Source organism: Mesoplodon bidens (assembly GCF_964165515.1).
Source record: "Mesoplodon bidens genome assembly, chromosome: 13".
NCBI lineage: Eukaryota > Metazoa > Chordata > Mammalia > Artiodactyla > Ziphiidae > Mesoplodon > Mesoplodon bidens.
The window spans coordinates 19266599-19285224 of record NC_138169.1 but is presented as its reverse complement, the minus strand read 5'-3'; the positions used below and the strand labels follow the sequence as shown (position 1 = coordinate 19285224).

At 53.2% G+C, this 18626-nt stretch overlaps 1 protein-coding gene across 4 annotated transcripts in view; it reads right to left on the bottom strand.

Moving 5' to 3' along the window:
* Positions 1–1941: 1941 nt before the first annotated feature.
* CMKLR1 (chemerin chemokine-like receptor 1) overlaps positions 1942–18626 on the bottom strand; it is a 38061-nt gene continuing 21376 nt past the window's right edge. For all 4 annotated transcript variants that reach the window (XM_081251755.1, XM_081251758.1, XM_081251756.1 and 1 more), the window contains exons 2-3: positions 4041–4116; positions 1942–3399 (exon numbers count right to left, since the gene is read on the bottom strand). In XM_081251755.1, coding sequence (XP_081107881.1) covers positions 2299–3396 — 1098 coding nt within the window. In that variant the 5' untranslated portion in view covers positions 3397–3399; positions 4041–4116 and the 3' untranslated portion in view covers positions 1942–2298. The remainder of the gene's footprint in view (positions 3400–4040; positions 4117–18626) is intronic.

The following is an 18626-nucleotide window of genomic DNA, read 5'->3' as shown; positions in this document are numbered from 1 at the left end:
ACAGCACGGTCCTCCCCGAGGGGCTGGTGACTGTCTCTGGGGCCTGGAACGCGTCCCACTCCATCTCGTGCCCTGGATGCTTCCCCTGTGAAGTTGGAAAGGGGGGTGACAGGGGGCGCTGGGCAATATTTAAAGTTCCCTTAGCTCAAGCAAAGTTCAGATTGCTCAAAACAATCGGAGCCCCAGTGGGGTCAATTCAGAGCTGCCTCACAAACACAATGACCCAACAAGGGAAGGAACAGTTTGTCTCTTAATGAGGTGTGATTCCAAACAGCCCACGGCCTCGGGAACTTGCCGCCAGCGCAGTGTTGATATTACATCTGTTCGCTGTATCTTGTTGAAGTGGCTTCGCAACAAAGAAACTTGGAAGAGAGCAGAATATGGACACTTGGAGGCCAAAGGGCCCTCCCGCCAGGCCTCTCTCCCCACTGCCCTCCCCCAGAGAGCTGGTGGGGACACAGGAGGTGGGAGCCAGGGTGGGTGGCTGTGAATGGATGCCAAGGGAGCTGGGAGCCAAGTACATTTTCTTTGCCACGTTGGATCGTTTTTGAAAACTATTTGCAAAGCTGCCTTTAGAGCCCTTAAGATGTTTACATTAATCTGCTGAGGGATGCATATATATTTATGGTCAAAACCCCAAGCCTCTGCGGACCTATCTGAGCCAGACAGACCTAGGTTCAAACCTAGCCAGACTCTAACAGAGACCTGCTGGGTGCCCTTGGGCAAGTTACTTAAACTCTGAGCCCCAGATGCCTCATCCATAAAAGGGAAGTGATAATTGTACTTAACTCAGGGCTGCTGTGAGGGATACATGAGATACACACATGTAAAGTGCTTAACATAGAAGTGCTAAATAAATGTAGGTTACCAAGATAGTCTAGAATATTCTCAGTAGATACATTCTCCGTAAAAGAACAGAGTTTCTGGGACTAGACAGAGCTGGGTTCAGACGGGTAACTGTGCCCCTGGCTAGCTGTGTGACGTTGGGTGTGTAACTTCCCTTCTCTGAGCCTCAGCTGTGTCGTTTGTAAATGGGACAATGACACTGCAGCACAGGGAGGTGTGGGCCCCAGAAAAGACAATGTGACTGCACATAGGAGGGGCCCTAGGCTGTGGGCCCCCCTCGGCCCTGCATCTCAGGAGCACAGTCCAGCGAGCCAGGCTCCAGATTCTGCTTCGAGCTCGGGGACTGAGCCCTCGGACTCAGCTTCAGCCCGTGAGGTGCTCCCAGGTTGCTTCCTGCAGCTGATGTTGGACTAGCCTCCAGCCAGGCTTTGAGGAAGTTGGGAAGGAGTATATGTCCCCCACCATCCTCCCATCTGCCTCCTGCCCTGGAGTGTTTTCTTCTGAGTATCTCCAACCAGAACCAGTGGATCAGGGAAGAGGGAGGAGACCCTGTGATGGGGTGGAGGCTGCTGGTGAAGCTGCCCACCTCGAACCAGCCCAGGGTAACAAATGCAAAGTGAGAACAGGGCTTTGGGCAAGGGGCTGGCATCACCCCCACCCCCAAAATAGCTACGACCCAAAGCATCATCGCCCTGGGAGGTTCGAGGGTGAGTTGATTCATGTCACGCCCCCTTTGAAAGGTCTTTTCTTTCTTCATTCCTTCCCCCAAATCCCCGAGTCCTCATCATAACCCTGCTTCTCTTGCCCTCACAAAGAGCCCCATGGCTCCTCAGGACCTGTTGTCTGTCTTTTCAGCTGATCTGAAAGTCAAATGCATGGTCCTGGGAGTTCCTGTGCTCATATGTCACCTTCTCTTCCCAGGGAACCTGGAGAAGGTGTGTGCATTTCCACACACCCTAACCCAGAGGAATGGCTTGAGTGGCAGGATTTCTGGCCAGCTATTGACAGAGGGATATGAGCAAGGCGTGACCTACATCACACGGGGTTTGCTCTGACCTCCTCTGCTCACACCAGGAATGCACCTTGAAAAACGTTTGTGTCATTCCTGAGAAGCACTCAGGTAGGTAACTGATCCCTCTGTCTTATGCCCATCCCAGTTCATGGCAGTGCTTTTGAGAATTCTCCCTTTTTTGCTTTGCACCAGTCAAGGCTGGTCTCCCAGGATGCATGGGATGCTGGTCCAAGGCTGAGCACCGTAGCATGCTCTGTCCGCCGTGCCCCTGGAAGAAAGGAGTTCTGAGCCCTGGATTCCCAATGCCAAACAGTTCAGCCCCATGCAAAATACAGCGGGCATCTGTGGGTGCCCAAGGTGTTCTTGCCGTGGTCTTGAGAAGGCGTAGCTTTGAGCCTCCAAGGTTGGGAGTATCCACGGGGGCGTGTTCCAGGTGAGGCTCAGAGCATGCTGGTCTCCCTCTCATTCATGGATGACATCTTGGTGAAACTTCTGTGGCTGGGATAGGAGGAGTGGCCTGTGTCCTCACTCAGAGCATTGACCAGACGGGAGAAGAGGGCCACCTTGAACTTCTTGAAGTCCTGACCCACGAAGACGTACAGAATGGGATTCATGCAGCTGTTGGCAATGGCGATGGCAGTGGCCAGGGGCACACCCAGGCTGAAGACGGAGCCAGGCATGGCGCTGTGATGGAGCTCCAGAAGGTACAGCGTGTGGTAGGGGCACCAGCAGAGGAAGAAGGTGATAATGATGGTCACGATGATCTTGAAGGGCTTCTTGGTCTTGGCCAGGCGGTTGCGCCGCAGCTTGCAGACAATGGTGAAGTAGCAGGCGGTGATGATGAGCACCGGGATCAGGAAGCCACAGAGGAAGCGGGTGACGGTCACCGCCATGTGCCGGCCAAAGCCCACAGGGTCCACTTGGGGATGAGTGGGCCACGAGGAAGAGCTGGTGGCAGACAGGCTGAAGTTGTTAAAGCAGGATATTTTCCCGTGCAGATGGGCTGTGTCCCGGAAGACGAGGGATGGGGAACTCAAGAAGAAAGCCAGGACCCAGATGACCACGCAGGCCATGTAAGCCAGCCGGACGCTGCGGTGGTTCTGGGACCAGACGGGGAGGAGCACGGAGATGCAGCGGTCGGAGCTGATGACCGTGAGCAGGAAGACGCTGGTGTACATGTTGTGCATGAGCAGGAAGCTGCTGACCTTGCACATGGCTGTCCCGAACACCCAGTGGTAGTCCATGGCGGCATAGGTGATGTGGATTGGGAGGAAGACGTTGAACAGGAAATCCGCAATGGCCAGATTGAGGAACCAGACGGTGTTCACCGTCTTCTTCATCTTGCAGGTGGCAATGATGATCACCAAGCCATTGCCCAGGATCCCGAGGAAACAGATGATGCTGTAGACGACCACCAGGAAGATCCTGACCACCCTGCCTTCCAGGGGAGATAACTCCTCGAAAACCACGATGGGGTCGAAATCATCAGAGTACACATACTCATAGGCGAGGGAGGTGTTGTTATCCTCATCCTCCATTCTCTGCAAGTGGAGGCAGGGGTCATTAGGGGAACTTTGATGAGAACTGGCTTTAAGAGGTGGACCACTGCCAGCGCGACTGACAGTGTCCTCCCGGGCTGTGAGCGAGGCCAACTGGGTGGCTTTGCTACTTTATTTACTTGACTAACACCTCTCAGGCACCTCCTATATATCGGGTACTATTCTAAAGGGTTGAGGTATGTAAACTCTTCTCATCCTCAGAATAACTCAATGAAGTTGTTACAAACCCCATTTTACAGATGAGGAAACTGAGGCACAGAGAGCTTAAGTCACGTGCCCAAAGTCATACAGCTGGGAAGAGGCAGAGCCAGGAGTCAGGCCCCAGCTTCAGAGTCTATGGTCCCTCTGGACCACCATGTTTTTGCTACCTCTCTGGGACCCTCCCCTTTCCCTTACAGTCTAGTGGAAGACAAATATTCATGAAAAAAACTCCTCAAATCATGGAAAAATCGCAACAATGCTAAGCGCAATAAAGGAGAGGTGCATAGTGCTGTTCTGACCATATTTTGGTTCTGACCATATTTCCAAAACCCAGGGACAGCTGCACTGACAGTGCACCCACCTCATCCTCGTCCCCCACTGATGCCCTTTGGAGAGAGGAGTTCAGATCCCGTGTCCCTTACCGTTCACTGTTACGATGCCCAAAGCTCTCCAGTATGGGTCCTTGGCCAATCAGTCCCCAAACACAGCTGGAAACACCTGCAGGGAAGAATGAGGAACAGCAGTTGGCTCTGGATCTCAGAACCAGAGGTTTGGGTGGACCCAGAGCCAGAGGTTGAATATATCGCTGTTACTCCCACTTTCCAGAGGAGGAAGCAGAGGCTCAGAGAAGCTAAGTGATGTGCCCAAGGTTACCCAGCTGGGAACCCCTGAACCCAGATCAACAGCTGAACCCTTCATCCCAACCCCCATCTCCACTGACCCCCCCATCCCAGCACATCCAGAGATGAGAACCCGATTCAGGGGTGGGTGCAGGGGAAGGTGCAGGGGAGAGAGTATGGATGGCTCAATACAAATCCACTGCCAGGGCAGGACCCAGAAAACACCATTTCAGGCAGTGTTGGGGACATAGGAGACAAGAAGGGGAACTGCCCAGAGCACCTACTATGTGCCAAGAATTATAATTCCCTCATCACATTAAATCCTCCCAGAGGTTCTTCCAGGCAGGTGATACTACTCTTGGTTTGGAGCTGCAGAAACTGAGGCTAGAGAGAAGCATCCTTCTCACCGGGCATCCTCTGGGCCCTCTGGTACCAAGAACTGGGCCCTGGTGTCACAACGGTCCAATGAGACAGACACAAATACATTCCCTGAGCATCTACTGTATGCCAGACAGTTGAACTGGTACTTCATACAATCCCCATAACAACCTTGTTGGGTATTTTCCCAATTTATGGAAGAAGAAACAAAGATTGGAGAGTTCGCAAGCTTGGGAGGTCTTGGAGGAGGTGGTCTCATGCATCGTTCACACCCAGCCTTGGCCACCTGCCAGCTCTGTGGCTTTGGACACATGATTTCTCCTCTCTGAGCCTCAGTTTCCTCATCAGTAAAATGGGAATACTCACTACTTCACAGAAAGGATGTAAGAATTACAGGCAATCAGGAATTTGGAGCATTTGGTTCCGTGCTGGCACACTCGATAAATATTAGTGATTACATTGCAACCCAAGGGTAAACAGCTGAATTCTGAGCTGGAATTCGAACCCAGGGTGCTGACAACCCAGAGCCCATGCACTTTCCACCACCCATGTTTTCCCCATCTGACAAATGGGCTCTAAACCAGATGTTTCAGCCTGGCGAGACTGGCAATCGACACTTCATTATAAATAAGTCCAACCCTTCTCCATATGAATTCATCATTGCTGCTTGATGGGCTTGAGGTTGTATTTTATTGCATAAAAGTCATCTTGTGCTTTTTATTAAATAAAAGCCACTTGGAAATTTCCATTGAGGACTCTGGGCTCAAAGGAGTGGGCATCATCCCACTCTGCAGCCTGGGAGAAGCATCCAGAGGTGTCCAACCAGGGGTCCCCAAGGACTTCCTGTGGGATGCGGAGAGAAGACGGGGAGGCAGCAGCTGCCCCCTCCCCCGACCCCCACAACTGGGGGAAACGTGACAGGTGTTCACGATAATAATGTATGTGCTGAGCATGTGATTCAGATGGTCTCACTTTGACCCAGGAGGGGCCACAGCGAGGCTGAAGGAGATGAAGACCCTTGCCCAAGGGTCTTCTTGGGCAGGGGGTGGGAGAGCCTGGATTTGAACCAGGTCTGCAGAATGTGGGATCTTGCCCGCCACTCCACGCTGCGAAATCGTGATCTCATGACAGCCACCGAGTGTGTCCTCGAGGAAGGAATGAGCATGTCCACGTTCCCTGTTCCGGGCTGTGCAGGATCCAAGGACGAGGCCGTGGCTTCCCAGGGTGCCTTCCCACAGGGACAAGACAGAGGTAGTGCTGTGTCCTGAGCGAGGCCAGGCTGCCCCCAGGGAGCCCCGCGGAAGGGCATCCCCTAACCTGGGCATCGGAGGCTTCCTGTGGCAGGTAGGCTATGGGCTGAGTTTTAAAGGACACTTGTGAGTTAAGACGGGAAGGAGGGAGGAGGGAGAGCATGCCAGGCTGTCTCCCCCGCCCCCGCATCCCCCCTCATTAGCGGGCGGGGGGCGGTGTCTGAGCCCCCAGAGGAGGGCGGAGAGTAGCAGATCTCAGGACCCAGCAATTGGCACTGAAGCAGCTGCAGAAATGCGACGTCACGTCTGGCTCTCCCGCTGGGCTGGAAGCAGCTCGGGGTCAGAGGTCACAGGTCTTTTCATCTTTGAGCAGGGTGGAGGCCAGGCTGGGCCTGCACAGGGTGGTGCTGACATCCCCCAGCATGTCTGTCCGACTACTCCTCACCCCTCATCCCCCCAGGAATGTCAGTGTCCCCCATAGTTGTGTGCCCTTCCCCTCCACTCCCCCCCCCCGTCTGAGCCCCTGGGATCTCTCTCCCTGCAGGGGGGCGCCAGTCACAGGTTTGCCCTCAGCCTTGACCTCTGCTCTATCCCAACGTACATCCCTCCCATCCTGTACTGCCTCCTGTACTGCCTGGGCAGTACAGCAGAGCCGTCAAGGACACAGACCCTGGGGCCCAGCCTAGCTACCAGAGTCCAAATCCTCCTCCTTCATGAACTCCCTGTGACCTTGAGCCACTCAGGTGTCTTCTCTGTGCCTCAGTTGTCTTATCTATAAAATGGGTATGATCGTAATAGTTCAAATGGTTGAGAGGATTAAATGTCACATGCAAAGTACTGAGAAAAGGGTCTCTTATGGGGTAAGCACTGTATTTTTACTGTCATTGTTACTGTTGTTATTATTATCATCATTTTTCCCCCTCAGTCTTCTACTCTTAACTCCCTTCTAAAATGGCCTTTGCCATTCTAAAATGGTGGGAGGGGCCAGGAAGGCCAGAGGACCTGTGCACCTTGCCCACTTGTCTCCCCAGCTCTGGGTTCAAGGGCAGGTCAAGGGCGATACAGGCAAGAATTTGCTTCTCTAAGCTCCAGTCTCCTCATCTCTCCAGTGGGGTAAGAACCCTTCCCTCATTGCTGTTGGAAGGGTCATAAGAAATGACAATGACTCCTTTGCCAATTGTAAAGAGCTGTAAGATTCTCGTTGTTCAGATTCCTTAAACCCTCTGTAACCAGGAAGCTTAGGAAAAAAGGGTATAAGTAGGGCTTCCCTGGTGGCGCAGTGGTTGAGAGTCCGCCTGCCGATGCAGGGGACGCGGGTTCGTGCCGGGTCCGGGAAGATCCCACATGCCGCGGAGCAGCTGGGCCCGTGAGCCATGGCTGCTGAGCCTGCGTGTCCAGAGCCTGTGTTCCGCAATGGGAGAGGCCACAACAGTAAGAGGCCCGCGAACCGCAAAAAAAATTTTTAAAAAGGGTATAAGTATAAGTATACATACATAATATGTGTATACTAACATTGTATACATAATGTTAGTATACGTTATGTGTATACTAACATTGCATACATAATACGTGTATGGCTAACATTTACTTGAGCACTCCCTATATGCTATTGTGCTCTGCAATAGCCTTACAAGGATACATCAGCTTGCAGGTAAGAAAACTGAGGTTCAGAGAGGTGAAGCAACTTGCCCGAAGCCACACAGCTGGGAAATCTGACTCCAGAGCCTGACTTCCAAGGATCCCAAGTGAAAAGTCTCTTGGGTTCCCCCCTGCTTCCCTGGGAGATTAGGAGTCCCAATCCCACCTCTCTGAGCTCTCTAAGCCTTAGCTTTGAACCCTGAGATCCCAGACCTTCATCACATTCTTGATCCTCCCATGGAGCTGCCTTCCCCGGTTTCCCTTTGCCTTGCCTTCAAGGTCCCTACAAGCAGCTACCACAGGGAAATCACATCTGTGATGTTGTATTAGTCCTGGACAATGATGCTACCCATTGCCTCTCTCAAGATGCCCTTTAGGAAGTTTCCTGCCCAGTGAGAAATGCCCCGGAGAATTCAAGGTAAGGGAAAACATTATTTCCTCTGAGGAACTAGGCTGCTTCCTCAACCTTAATAAATAAAATTCTACAGAGGATCACGCTTCCCTTTTTGATGTGGCCATAAGGAAGCTCAGAGTCACATCTGCAGGTCAGAGGCAGCAAGCCCATTCATCCTGCTGGTCTGCAATTTCTGCGTTGGTTGGCTCTGATGTCTACATCTAGCTATACTTTATGTTGGTTAGTTCCTTGTGATAGATAAATCAGGGCACACTCTAGCCCAAACACTGTACCAAGCTTTTTAATGACATTCACTCACACATCCCCAACAAACCCCAGCAGTAGTACTGCTATTACTCCCAACGTAAAGGTAAGGAAGTAAAGCTAAGGCACACAGTCAGCTAGCAGCCAGTTCACACCCAGGTTGCTGTGACTCTGCGCCCTGCTCTTAACCATCTTGCTTTCCAGGAAGTGGAGCACATCTTTCCATGTCTGTTCACACCCTTGCTGATGCCCCAGGGTCCCCAGCTCCACCCTCCTGGGAAACCTCCTCTTTGCTCCCCTTTTTTAGCCCCTCAAGGAACCCATGTTCCCCAGTTTTCAGGACAATCTGGCTGAGGTCTGGGGCACAGATGGGAATCCTTTGCCAAAGCTGACATTGTCCATCACAGCCCAGGAAGGCAAGTGAGCCTGTAGCCAGACTGTCCTTCTTTCTGCCCTCGGCTCCCCAGGGAGCCCAGGGGACAGGTGAGCTGTCCTGGCTCGGCTCCCAGATTCTTCCTGTGATCCCAAACTTACACCCATTTGGAGCCGGGGCATAGAGCTGGTCTGCTCTGAGTCTCCTGAGACAGACTCCCCGAGCCCGTCTTGGCAGTCTTCTTTGGGACAGTTCCCATAGGTCCCCAGAAGGGGATGCCAGGGAGGAGGTGGTAGGGGAGGCAGGAGACCCGCTATGACACCAGAGCAAGTTGCTTCCCCATCTCTGAGCCTCGGTTGTGCCATCTGCAAAATGGGAATGATAATAACCCCTGCCCTGCTTACTTCTCAGGACTGCTGGGAGCACGCATTAAGGCCCTTCAGCTTGTCCCATGCTTGGTGAGGATGATGGAGAAAGACCCAGTGTGAGTCAAGGCCCTGGGAGGTCTGAGAGCTCCACTTTGTGGAGAGACAAAGCTTCCCGAAGTGACGCAACACATTTGCTACGTGGCATCTGCCAAAAATCAAAATCACTCTTTTTTTCAGAGAGTAAGAGTTTCTATTCCCTTTTAAATTTCCTCTACAAATTCAAACTCATCTCTGAAAACCAGGCCCCTCTCCAGCCGTTTTTCCCTTGGCAGCCCTCCCTCCACCCTCTGCAGTGGGTTAAATGTCCTCCCTCAAAAAAAAAAAAAAGATACGTCTACCAGAACCTGCAAATGTGACCTTATTTGGAAAAATGGGTCTTTGCAGATGTAATTAACATAAGGATCTCAAGATGAGATCATCTTGGATTAAGGTGGACTCTAAATCCAATGACAAGTGTCCCTATAAGAGGAAATGACAGAAGGAGGTTTGACACAGAAACAGAGAAGGCCATGTGAAGAGGGAGGTGGGGCCTGGAGGGATGCAGCCACAAGCCAAGGAACACCCAGAGCCCCAGAAGCTGGAAGACACAAGGAAGGGTCCTCCCCTAGAGCCTTCAGAGGGAGCAGCACAGCCTGCGATGGCTTGTTTTCAGACTTCTGGCCTCCAGAACCACAAGAGAATATACTTTTCTACCGTTTTAAGCCACCCGGTGTGCAGTAATTTGTTACAGCAGCCCTAGGACACTAATACACCCTCCGTTCTGGCTCCGCCGGCACCCTGCTCCCCACTGCGGGGCATGCAGTATTTATATGATTATTACTGGCTTCACCCATCTGACTAGATTGCAAGCTACCTGAGGGGGAGGACTGGGTCTTATTCAGGCTCCATATCTCAGGTCAGAGCAGAATGTGGGCACCAAGTGGGTCCTCAGGATATTGCTGTGTCCTCACATGGTCTTCCCTGTGTGCTGTGCGTGTCCTAATCACCTCTTCATATAAGGACATCAGGCAGATTGGGTTAGGGCCCACTCTAATGACCTCACTTTTCCCTAATCACCACTTAAAAACCCTGTCTCCAAATACAGTCACATTCCCAAAGTACAGGGACTTAGGACGTGAGCATATGAATTTGGGGGAGGGGATACAATTCAGCCCACAACACCTACATAGTTGTCATTATTGTTAGAACTTAACATTGTTATTTGCTGTTCCTCCAGATCGCTTCCTCTGTACTGGGACTGCCATCTGTAATGTACAGGGAATGCCTTCCTGCAAATCCGAAAAGACAGCAACCCCAGCAGAAAAATGGGCTAATGATATAAACAGGTAATTTACAGGAGGGAAACCTCCAAACTGAGGTATTAGACAAACTGATCATCAAAGACATGCGAATGAGAACTGTGGAAAGGTTCTAGAAACCTGGGATGGAGATCCCCTGGGGTTGGCACAGGTTTCATGCCTTGCTGCAGGTAGCCGTGAACCCCTGTGTGCCCCCCAGCCCATGTGCGGTGTTTGGAGGGGCATGCCTTAGCTTTGGTTCTCCAGAAGCAAACCTCACATGAGCCTTCCTGCAAAGGTGATTATTAAGGATTAGGAAAGGGAGGAGGTCCGACAAGGGGGCAATGCCAGGCAAAATCCCCGGGAAGGTGGCTTGGTTCATGCGGGGGCCAGGGAACAATGGAGGTTGAATTCCAGGAGGCTATTTATATCCCTCCATCCAGTCCTAGGAGGGGCGCAGTCCCAGGCCCTCCCAGCACCTGAGGGCAGTCCTCAGACAAAGAGCCACAGGTGCGGGCTGTCAGTAGCGAGAGCCTACCGGGAGGCTGTGTGCCCCCAAACAGTCAGAGATCCAGGGGTCTCGGGAAGCACAGGGGCATCTGCTGACGGCTGGAAGCTGGAAGCTGCTTATGTCCGGTGTGGGAGAGGCAAAAAGCTACGCAGCTGTTAGAAGCAACAGATTAGCAAATGTACACACAGCAAAAGAACACAGCAATTTAAAACCACCTACCCAAATCGCACATAAGTACCCTGAAAACAAGCATCCAAAAGCAGCAACACAGTAACACACGTTTTGCAAGAACAGGGCCAAATAACGAGATACACGCTGAACAGATTAGAATGGCTCCTTGGGAGCGGGGGTGGGGGGAAGAGGGAGAAGGAAAAGGGGAAAAAGGAAATGAATGCAGAGACTAATGAAAATAAGACAAGGGCGGGGGCTTCGGAGGCCTCTGAGGCAGATGGGGATGGGTGGAGGGGTGTCATTATGTCAGCCTTCCCTCCCCTCCTGAGGTCTAGAAAAACCCAAAGCCAACAAACACACACCCCAAATTCCTGCCCGGGGTTCAGGCTTGGGTAGTGACCAGCCCATGCCTGGGTCACTGAATCCCTCATAAAGCCACATTGGGCAGGGGAAGGACCAAACAAGCAGCCTTGTCCCTGCCCGGGGCCTTGAGAGCCCCGCCCTGCCAGCCTCCTCCATCAGGCTGGGAATGAACTTGGACGAGCCCACAAAAGGAACAGCATCAACCCAGTCAGAGGTGACTGTGCGGTGGCCAAGGCCCGATTCCTCCTGCCGGAGACCAGATGGACCAGGCAGAAGACACTGCACAGATGGTCCTGCCCTGCCCACCTGGCCAGGGCAGACAGACCTTTGCTGGGGGAGGGGTGGGAGAGCTCAAGGCCACATCTGGTTCCTCCCACCACAGAGAGCAGAAACCTCAGGCAGATGTTCTTTGCTTAGTTTTTATTAAGCAAACATGTATAGAGCCCTCACCAAATTCCAGGCACGGTTCTAAGCACGATTACAGAAGAGGAAATTGTGCCAGAGAGGTTAAGTGCCCAAGGTCACACAGATAGCTCAGGTAAGCAAGATAGGCCAAGTTGTCATTCCAGACAGGAGGAAGCTCAGAGCCTGATGAACTGCCAGACCCACTCTCCTTCCTTGTCCACTGCCTTCCCTCCTCGGGACATTCCAGAATCCTCTAGTCATTGCCCCAGTGGAACCTCCCAAGAGTCCCCAGGAGGTCAGGGTGTGCATTTTCCAGGTGGGGCAAGACGAGGCTCCCCTGGGTTTCCCCCAAGCCCCCCTGCCTCTAGGTAATGGCCCTAAGGGGAGCATGTCACATCCCAGGTGCTGCAGGAAAAGCCCTTTGGAGGGGGGCTCATTCATTCATCCATTCTTCAAGGATGTGTGGAGCCCGCTGGCCCCTGGCCCTGGAGAGGAGGCCAGGGTGCCGTGAGCACGGCTCTTCCCACCTGGACCTCCCCCTAACCCTGCAGGGTCACTGTCATCAGTCCTGATGTACTGAGGGGATGTCTGAGGCCAGGCTTCAGTGGGAGAAGGGTCATCTGCCTGCAGTCACACACCTGGTTAGTGGCAGTGCAGGGATTTGAACATGGGTCCTTAGGAATCCAGGGCCCCACCTCCTCCAGCTGCCACCTGCTGGCCTATGTCCCCTGGACTCAGGGGACAGCAGGGCTGAGAGCCATCTGGGCGGCAGATGTGGCCTTCAGCTTCCTCTCCGTGTCGTTGCCACGCCCCTCTGCCAGAGTGTGCAAAGGACTCGCTCCCTTTCTGTCCGGGTCTGGTCTCTCCCTGCTTGCTTCTCTGTCGTCAGCCTCTATCTTGGTCTCTCCCCCTTTGTCTCGTCTTGTATTCTCTGTGTGTCCCTGTCTCTGTGTCCCGCCCTGCCTCTCACTTCTCTGTGCAGTCTCCCTGTCTTCTCTTTGTCTCCCTGTTCCCTCCCTCTCTCCCCACCCTTCCCCCTGAGAGGCCAAGCCACCCCTCACCTTGCGGCATCACTCACCTATGTGCCTAGCGGGCTACACCGCAGGCTGCCACCCTGTCTCCCAGCCTGCTGCCTTCCGGTTGCTGCCTCTCCAGCCTATGGCTAACCGTCTCCTGGCTGCAGGCCCCAGGCCGAGTGCAGGGGCTTTATCAGGGCCCGTGGGCGTGGGAGCCCATCGGGGAAACTAGAAACTCTTCCCCCCATGTTTGCCCTGGCTCCTGTCCGCGTCTCCCACCTCCCCCACGGCCCACCCTGACAGTCTGGGCCGGGCGGCCCCGGATGCCTCTCCTCCAGCTTTCGGAGCCTCCAACAGGCTCTCAGGAGCTGGGAGGCCCCTCAGAGGGCATTGTTTTGTAGCCGGGGAAACGGAGGTCCAGGAGAGGGACTGACCCTCCCTAAGCCTCAGAGAAGAGGGCCTTAGCCTGTCTTGCACGTGATGTATCCCAGAGCCTGGAAGCCGGCCTGGTGCCTGACATACCTTAGGCCTCACCACTCCACCCTCCCCTTGTGGCATAGATTTGCAAATGTAGCCTCACTCAGAGAGGTGAAGTGACTCACCCCAGCTCACACAGCCTTTAAGCATCAGCCCAGGGTTTGAACCAAGGACTCTCTGACCCCCAAACCTTGGCTATTTCTACTTGTCCAAGATCACAGCCTCAGCCAGCAGATGAAACGTAATGGGGCCTTCCAGGCACCACTCTCCCGGTCAAAATGTCCCTCCTCGGCAGTGTCCCCCCACCCCCCACCAGGCCCTGCCAGCCAGCTTTGGTCCTGATACCTTGGCCTCTGCCACAGTCCCCTGGCTGGTCCCATCCACCAGTCCCTCATCCTTCAGGGCAGAGACAGGGGGCCTCCCAGCCCCACAGCTGGGTCCAAGAGATACTCAGGGGTTACCATCCCTGGATCCCTAGCCCTGAGAGACTCAGGAATCTCGAAACCACACAGCAGCAGCTGTTCCAGCCACAGCCCTGGCTGCCAGCGCTGGGACAGAATTAGCTCTGTGTCGGGAGAAAATTTCCTCCCTGGTCCCACACCCACACCCGGGAGCTCTGCCTGAGTCACTGTAGTGGGGATCGAAGGCGCTGGCTGCCTAACAGCCTGCCCCATTTTCTTTGGGTTGGGATGGGGCTGCGTTTGGGCTTAGGACTCTGCAGCGGTGGGCAAAAAGCAAGGAGCTTATGCCCTTCGACGTGGGCAACCTGCTTGCCCAGAGGCCCCAGGAAACCTCCAGTGCCTGATGGGAGCACTGAAGCAGGAGACTGCCCCCGCCCCCCACCCCCGCCAAATGTCCACTCCGCTGCCTGGATCCCCCCCATTAGAATGATCCATGCCTTCTCCCCAATGTGCTGTCCTCAAATTCACTGCTCCCTGCTCTGTGCCCTGCAGGCTGAGCTGTAGGAATAATATTATTAACTCCCTGCCCTCTGACCTCCAGTTGACTTAATCCACGAAGGCCCAGCAGGGGCTGCAGGACAGGAAGAAAGCAGGTCGGGTGTTTATTGTCCCAGTGCCCTCCCTGCAGGGTCTCCATGAGTCGGTCACAGCTACACAACCTGGGTCCCAGTAACCAGTCCCTCCCTGACCCCTCGGCCTAAGGGCAGGAAGGTCTCCTTGTATCATAGACCTGGGGTCTAAGATACAAGGATACATCATTTATGCTGTCCACACTTTCCAAGTCCTCCCTTGCCTAAGCACTCATCAAGTCCCCATTTGAGTGGGTCATCTGTTTCCCGCTGAGACCCTGACCCAGAATCCAGACTCTCCGTGTCTCCCCCTCCAACACCCACACGTCTGTTTCCTAAACAGCTCACAAATCTGTCCATCATTTCTGCCCGCCTGGGTGAGGGCTAGAGACCCCTAACCAGCATGTCATTTCCACTATGATTTCATTTTCCACCTAGTAGCTGGAGAGACCATTTCAAAATGCAAACCGCATTACAGCTCTCCCTGCTTAAAAGCCCCTGGCAGCTCCTTGTTCTTAGAACAATGCTAACTCCTTACCAATGTCCCAGAGGCCCAAAGCAGTCTGGCCCCTGCCTACCCTAGGACTGAGCTGAGGCTGGACCCCAGCCCCAGAGAGAATCCTGACTCGGAAGCAGATTCCTGGCCCAGGTAGAGTGCGGACTCTTCCTTACAAACACAGCCCCACTATCTTACTGCAGACCCAGCAGCTATTCCAGCCACAAAAGACCCCCAAGATTGTTTGGATGTATGTCTCTCTTTGGACATACGTCCAAGATTGTTTGGACGTATATCTCTCTTTGTTTGGACGTATATCTCTCTTTCCAGGCCAAAAAGCTACTCTGGCCCCCACTGTGGGTCCAATGCACAAACACTACGAATTCTCCCGGCCACTCAGCTTACATCCAAAGCGGTCAGGGAAATAGCCTGGGTCTCTCCCCCATAAACAGTGCCCCAGCCCCTGGAGGTGGCCTGTAAACAGATTTTCTCCCGCGCTTATAACCCACTGGACTGGGAGGCCCGGCATCCCATTCGCTTAATCCCCTGAAGTCAGCCTTGAGTCCACTCACACAAATAATCCCCAAGCTGTGTACACAGAGTATCTGGAAGGCAGCAGTCACAGGGGTTTTACATGAGCCGCTCAGGATGTGGTTGGAGGAGGCTGCCAGTGCTGGTCGCTGTCTCCCCAGTGCTGGCAATGCCCTCAGTGCTCTGCTCATGGCGTGGGCTTGGAGCCCAGACGCTTGAGTGGCTCCTGGGTGCCCTGCGAGTTGTCATAGTTCCAGGCCCTGTCCCCCTAAATCCAGGCCAGCACAGCCCACCTTCAGCCCTGAGGGCCAGGCTGCGTCTGATACCGCCCCAGAGCATGGCTTCTCCTCTGGGTACCTTGAGACGCGTGGAAGGGAGCAGCCAAAGGAACTGTCCCCATCTTTAGTGCCCCAACCTGCTGCAGGAGAGAAGGGCAAGGAAGCAGAAGACCGGCCTCATCTGCTTCTGCAACCCTTCTTTGCAGCCCCTCCCTCTCTCTCTGTTACTCTGAGAACCTTACCAGGCCCCTGAAAGTCACTCCTGGACATTCTGGTAAAGAGCTTTTGACCCTAGAATGCCAGGGTTAAATATTATAATAATCACCAAAATATCAATATTTTATTGAGCACCTACTATATATGCTAGGACATTGAGAAGCACCTTATGTGTATCATCTCACACAAACCCAGGGGGATTATTATGGCCATTTTAGAGTTGAGAAAGCCAAGGCCAGAGAGGTTAAGAGTCTTACCCAAAGTCACGTGGCTAGTGAGAGGCAGAGGTAGGATTTGAACCCAGATTAAGAATCCAGTGCTCTTTCTTTTATACCTTACAGGATCTACTTGGCAAATGTCTTTAGATAAATCCCTGACCATTTGGGGCCTTGGTTTCCCCAACTATAAAACAAGGAGGTTGGAGTTGATGGCGTCACAGGCTCTCTTCCAGCTTTAAAATATGTCATAGTTGAATGGGCCAAGTGTCTGTCTATTCCCAGCCTTGTGCCCATAAAAAGACAGCATGGCTCAGCTCCACGCTGTGTGACCCCAGACAAGTTGCTTTACCTCTCTGAGCTATAGTAGGGTTGCTTATAAAATGGCCATAATAAAACCTTCCTTTCAGAAAATCCAGGGATCTGGATGAAGAGATCTCTTGGGACCCCTTGCAGGCCTAAGATCTCTGGGATGGAAGTTCAAGGTTAATTTACAAGCCTCCCCACCACCAAGACCCCAAGTCTGGAGTCCTTACTGACTGTGACAGTGTTGTCTCAGACTCGCCGCCCTCCCCCTTCCCAGCTGCGCAGTGGCTAAAGGCCCATACTTGAAAGTCAGCCAGACCAGGTTTAAAGGCCCTTCCTCATTCAGTGACGGTGGACATATTACCTCTCTTCTCCAAGCCTCAGTGTGCTCATTGGTGAAATGGGGCTGATATTATTACCTCCCTCCTAGGGTTACCGTGAGCATGTCACGAAATGATGAGGTGAATGTGGTATCTGGTGCACAGCAGGCGCTTAGCAAACGTTTGTGTAGAAAAATCAGATGGTGACGTGCCTGTGAGATCCGGTAGCTGTCTCATGGAGGGAGGGGAGAAAGCCAGGCCGAATATCCAGTTTGCAGATTCTGAACCAAAGCAAGGGGCTGTGTTACCAGGAAACCCACGGAGCTCAACGATGAGCCTGGATGGTGTCTGGAAGTAGAGGAGGGCTGGGAGCCAGCCAGCGGTTGCTCTCAGCCTCCTCCTTCCAGACCAGATGCCGCCTGGGGCCGGATGAGGAAACGGTGGCTACTGCCATTCCCTCCCCCTCTCGGCCCCTTCTCCCTTCCTGGCATCCCCACATCCTCTGCCAGAGCTTCTGCAAAGCATTTTTCAACCTGACTATAGTCCCTAGGTTAAAACAAGCATTGTCCCACTTCTGGCTGCACGGGGCATTAAAACATAACAAGGAGGTGCCCGGGCTATGTGGCCTCGGGCCCATTCTCCACATCTCCAACCTTCCGTTTCCAACCTGTCACATAGAGATGGCCCAACATACTGTGAAGATGAAGGAAAATGATCTATATGAAGCACCTAGCAAAACAGCCAGCCGCTCATAGGGCCTCAGATGAGGCCACTTTCCCCTTATGCCCATTTAACAGATAAGAAAACTGAGATTCAAACAAGTTTCATGGTCTTTCCCACAGTTACCCAGAAAGTGAGCAATGAGTATAACCAGGAGCTCTAGGCTGGACTTTGGGCTTTGCCTTTCCTGGTTTCCCCTGGAATCATGTTCCATATCACTTAGAACTAGATTTCAATTCCAGCTCCAGCACTTAGAGGCTGTGTGACCTTGTACAGGTTGCTTCACCTCTCTGAGCCTCAGGCTCCTCATCCATAGCATCTTTCTCTGGGAGTTGTGAGGATACAATAAAACAAGGCTGGTAAAGTGCTTGGCATTGTGCCTGCCATGATCACAATTACCAATACTATTAATACCAGTAATTAGTAATATTACAGGAAAGGGGGGGATTTACCTCACAGCAGTGAAACTGGAAAATATGTTTCCACCCTCTTGGTGGGGTCCTTTATTTTAGGATCCAAGGAGAACTTGGCAGGACACAGCCTTTTCTGGAATTCCCAGAATGTCAGGGAACATTGGGTAAATTGGAGACACCAGGAGGCTGCAGCGTCAGGTCACAGACCCCTTTCCAGCCTTCTCCTGTGTCCCATCTGCTCCTCGCCTGAGCAGCCCTGAGGCCCCAGCACACCTAGACGAGAGCAGCCCCGCCCAGGCCCCTCACTGTCTGCCCAACAGCCCTGTTCACTCCAGGCCACTTTGTTTCGGAGACTTCCTGCCTCTGGCCTGGAACGTTCTCCTCCATGGCCCTGTCACAGGAGGAAGTGCGTGCAGCAGGGGCCTGGGGTTCCAGGAGTGCGGTTTGGCACCTTTGCCTGGGAGAGGTCAGAAAACAGAAGCCCTCTTGGAGGGTGAGGGAGGGGAAGGGAGGGCGAGGTGGGGTCCCTTCCAGACAGGCTGACTCAAACCCTCCAGGAGGCTGAGAAACTTCCGACAAGATGGCCTTGACATTGGGCTAACGGAAAGCTCAGAAGGCCAAGGATTCTTCCCTCCAGTTCTCCGCTCCTCCTCTCTCCCCTCCTCCATCCTTCCAAGAAATATTTATTAAACACCTATTGTGTGCCAAGCCCAGATCCAGACCCAGATCCAGGGGCTACAGCAGGGAACAAAATGGACACATTGCTTCCCTGGAGGGGCTGGCATTCTCAAGGGTGAGGATTGGGTAACAAACAGATAAACAAATTTGTAATAAAGAGGACAAACACCTCTAGTGCCAAACTGCCTGGGTTTGAACCCCTGCCCTGCCACTCACCAGCTGTGTTACTGTGGGCAAGTC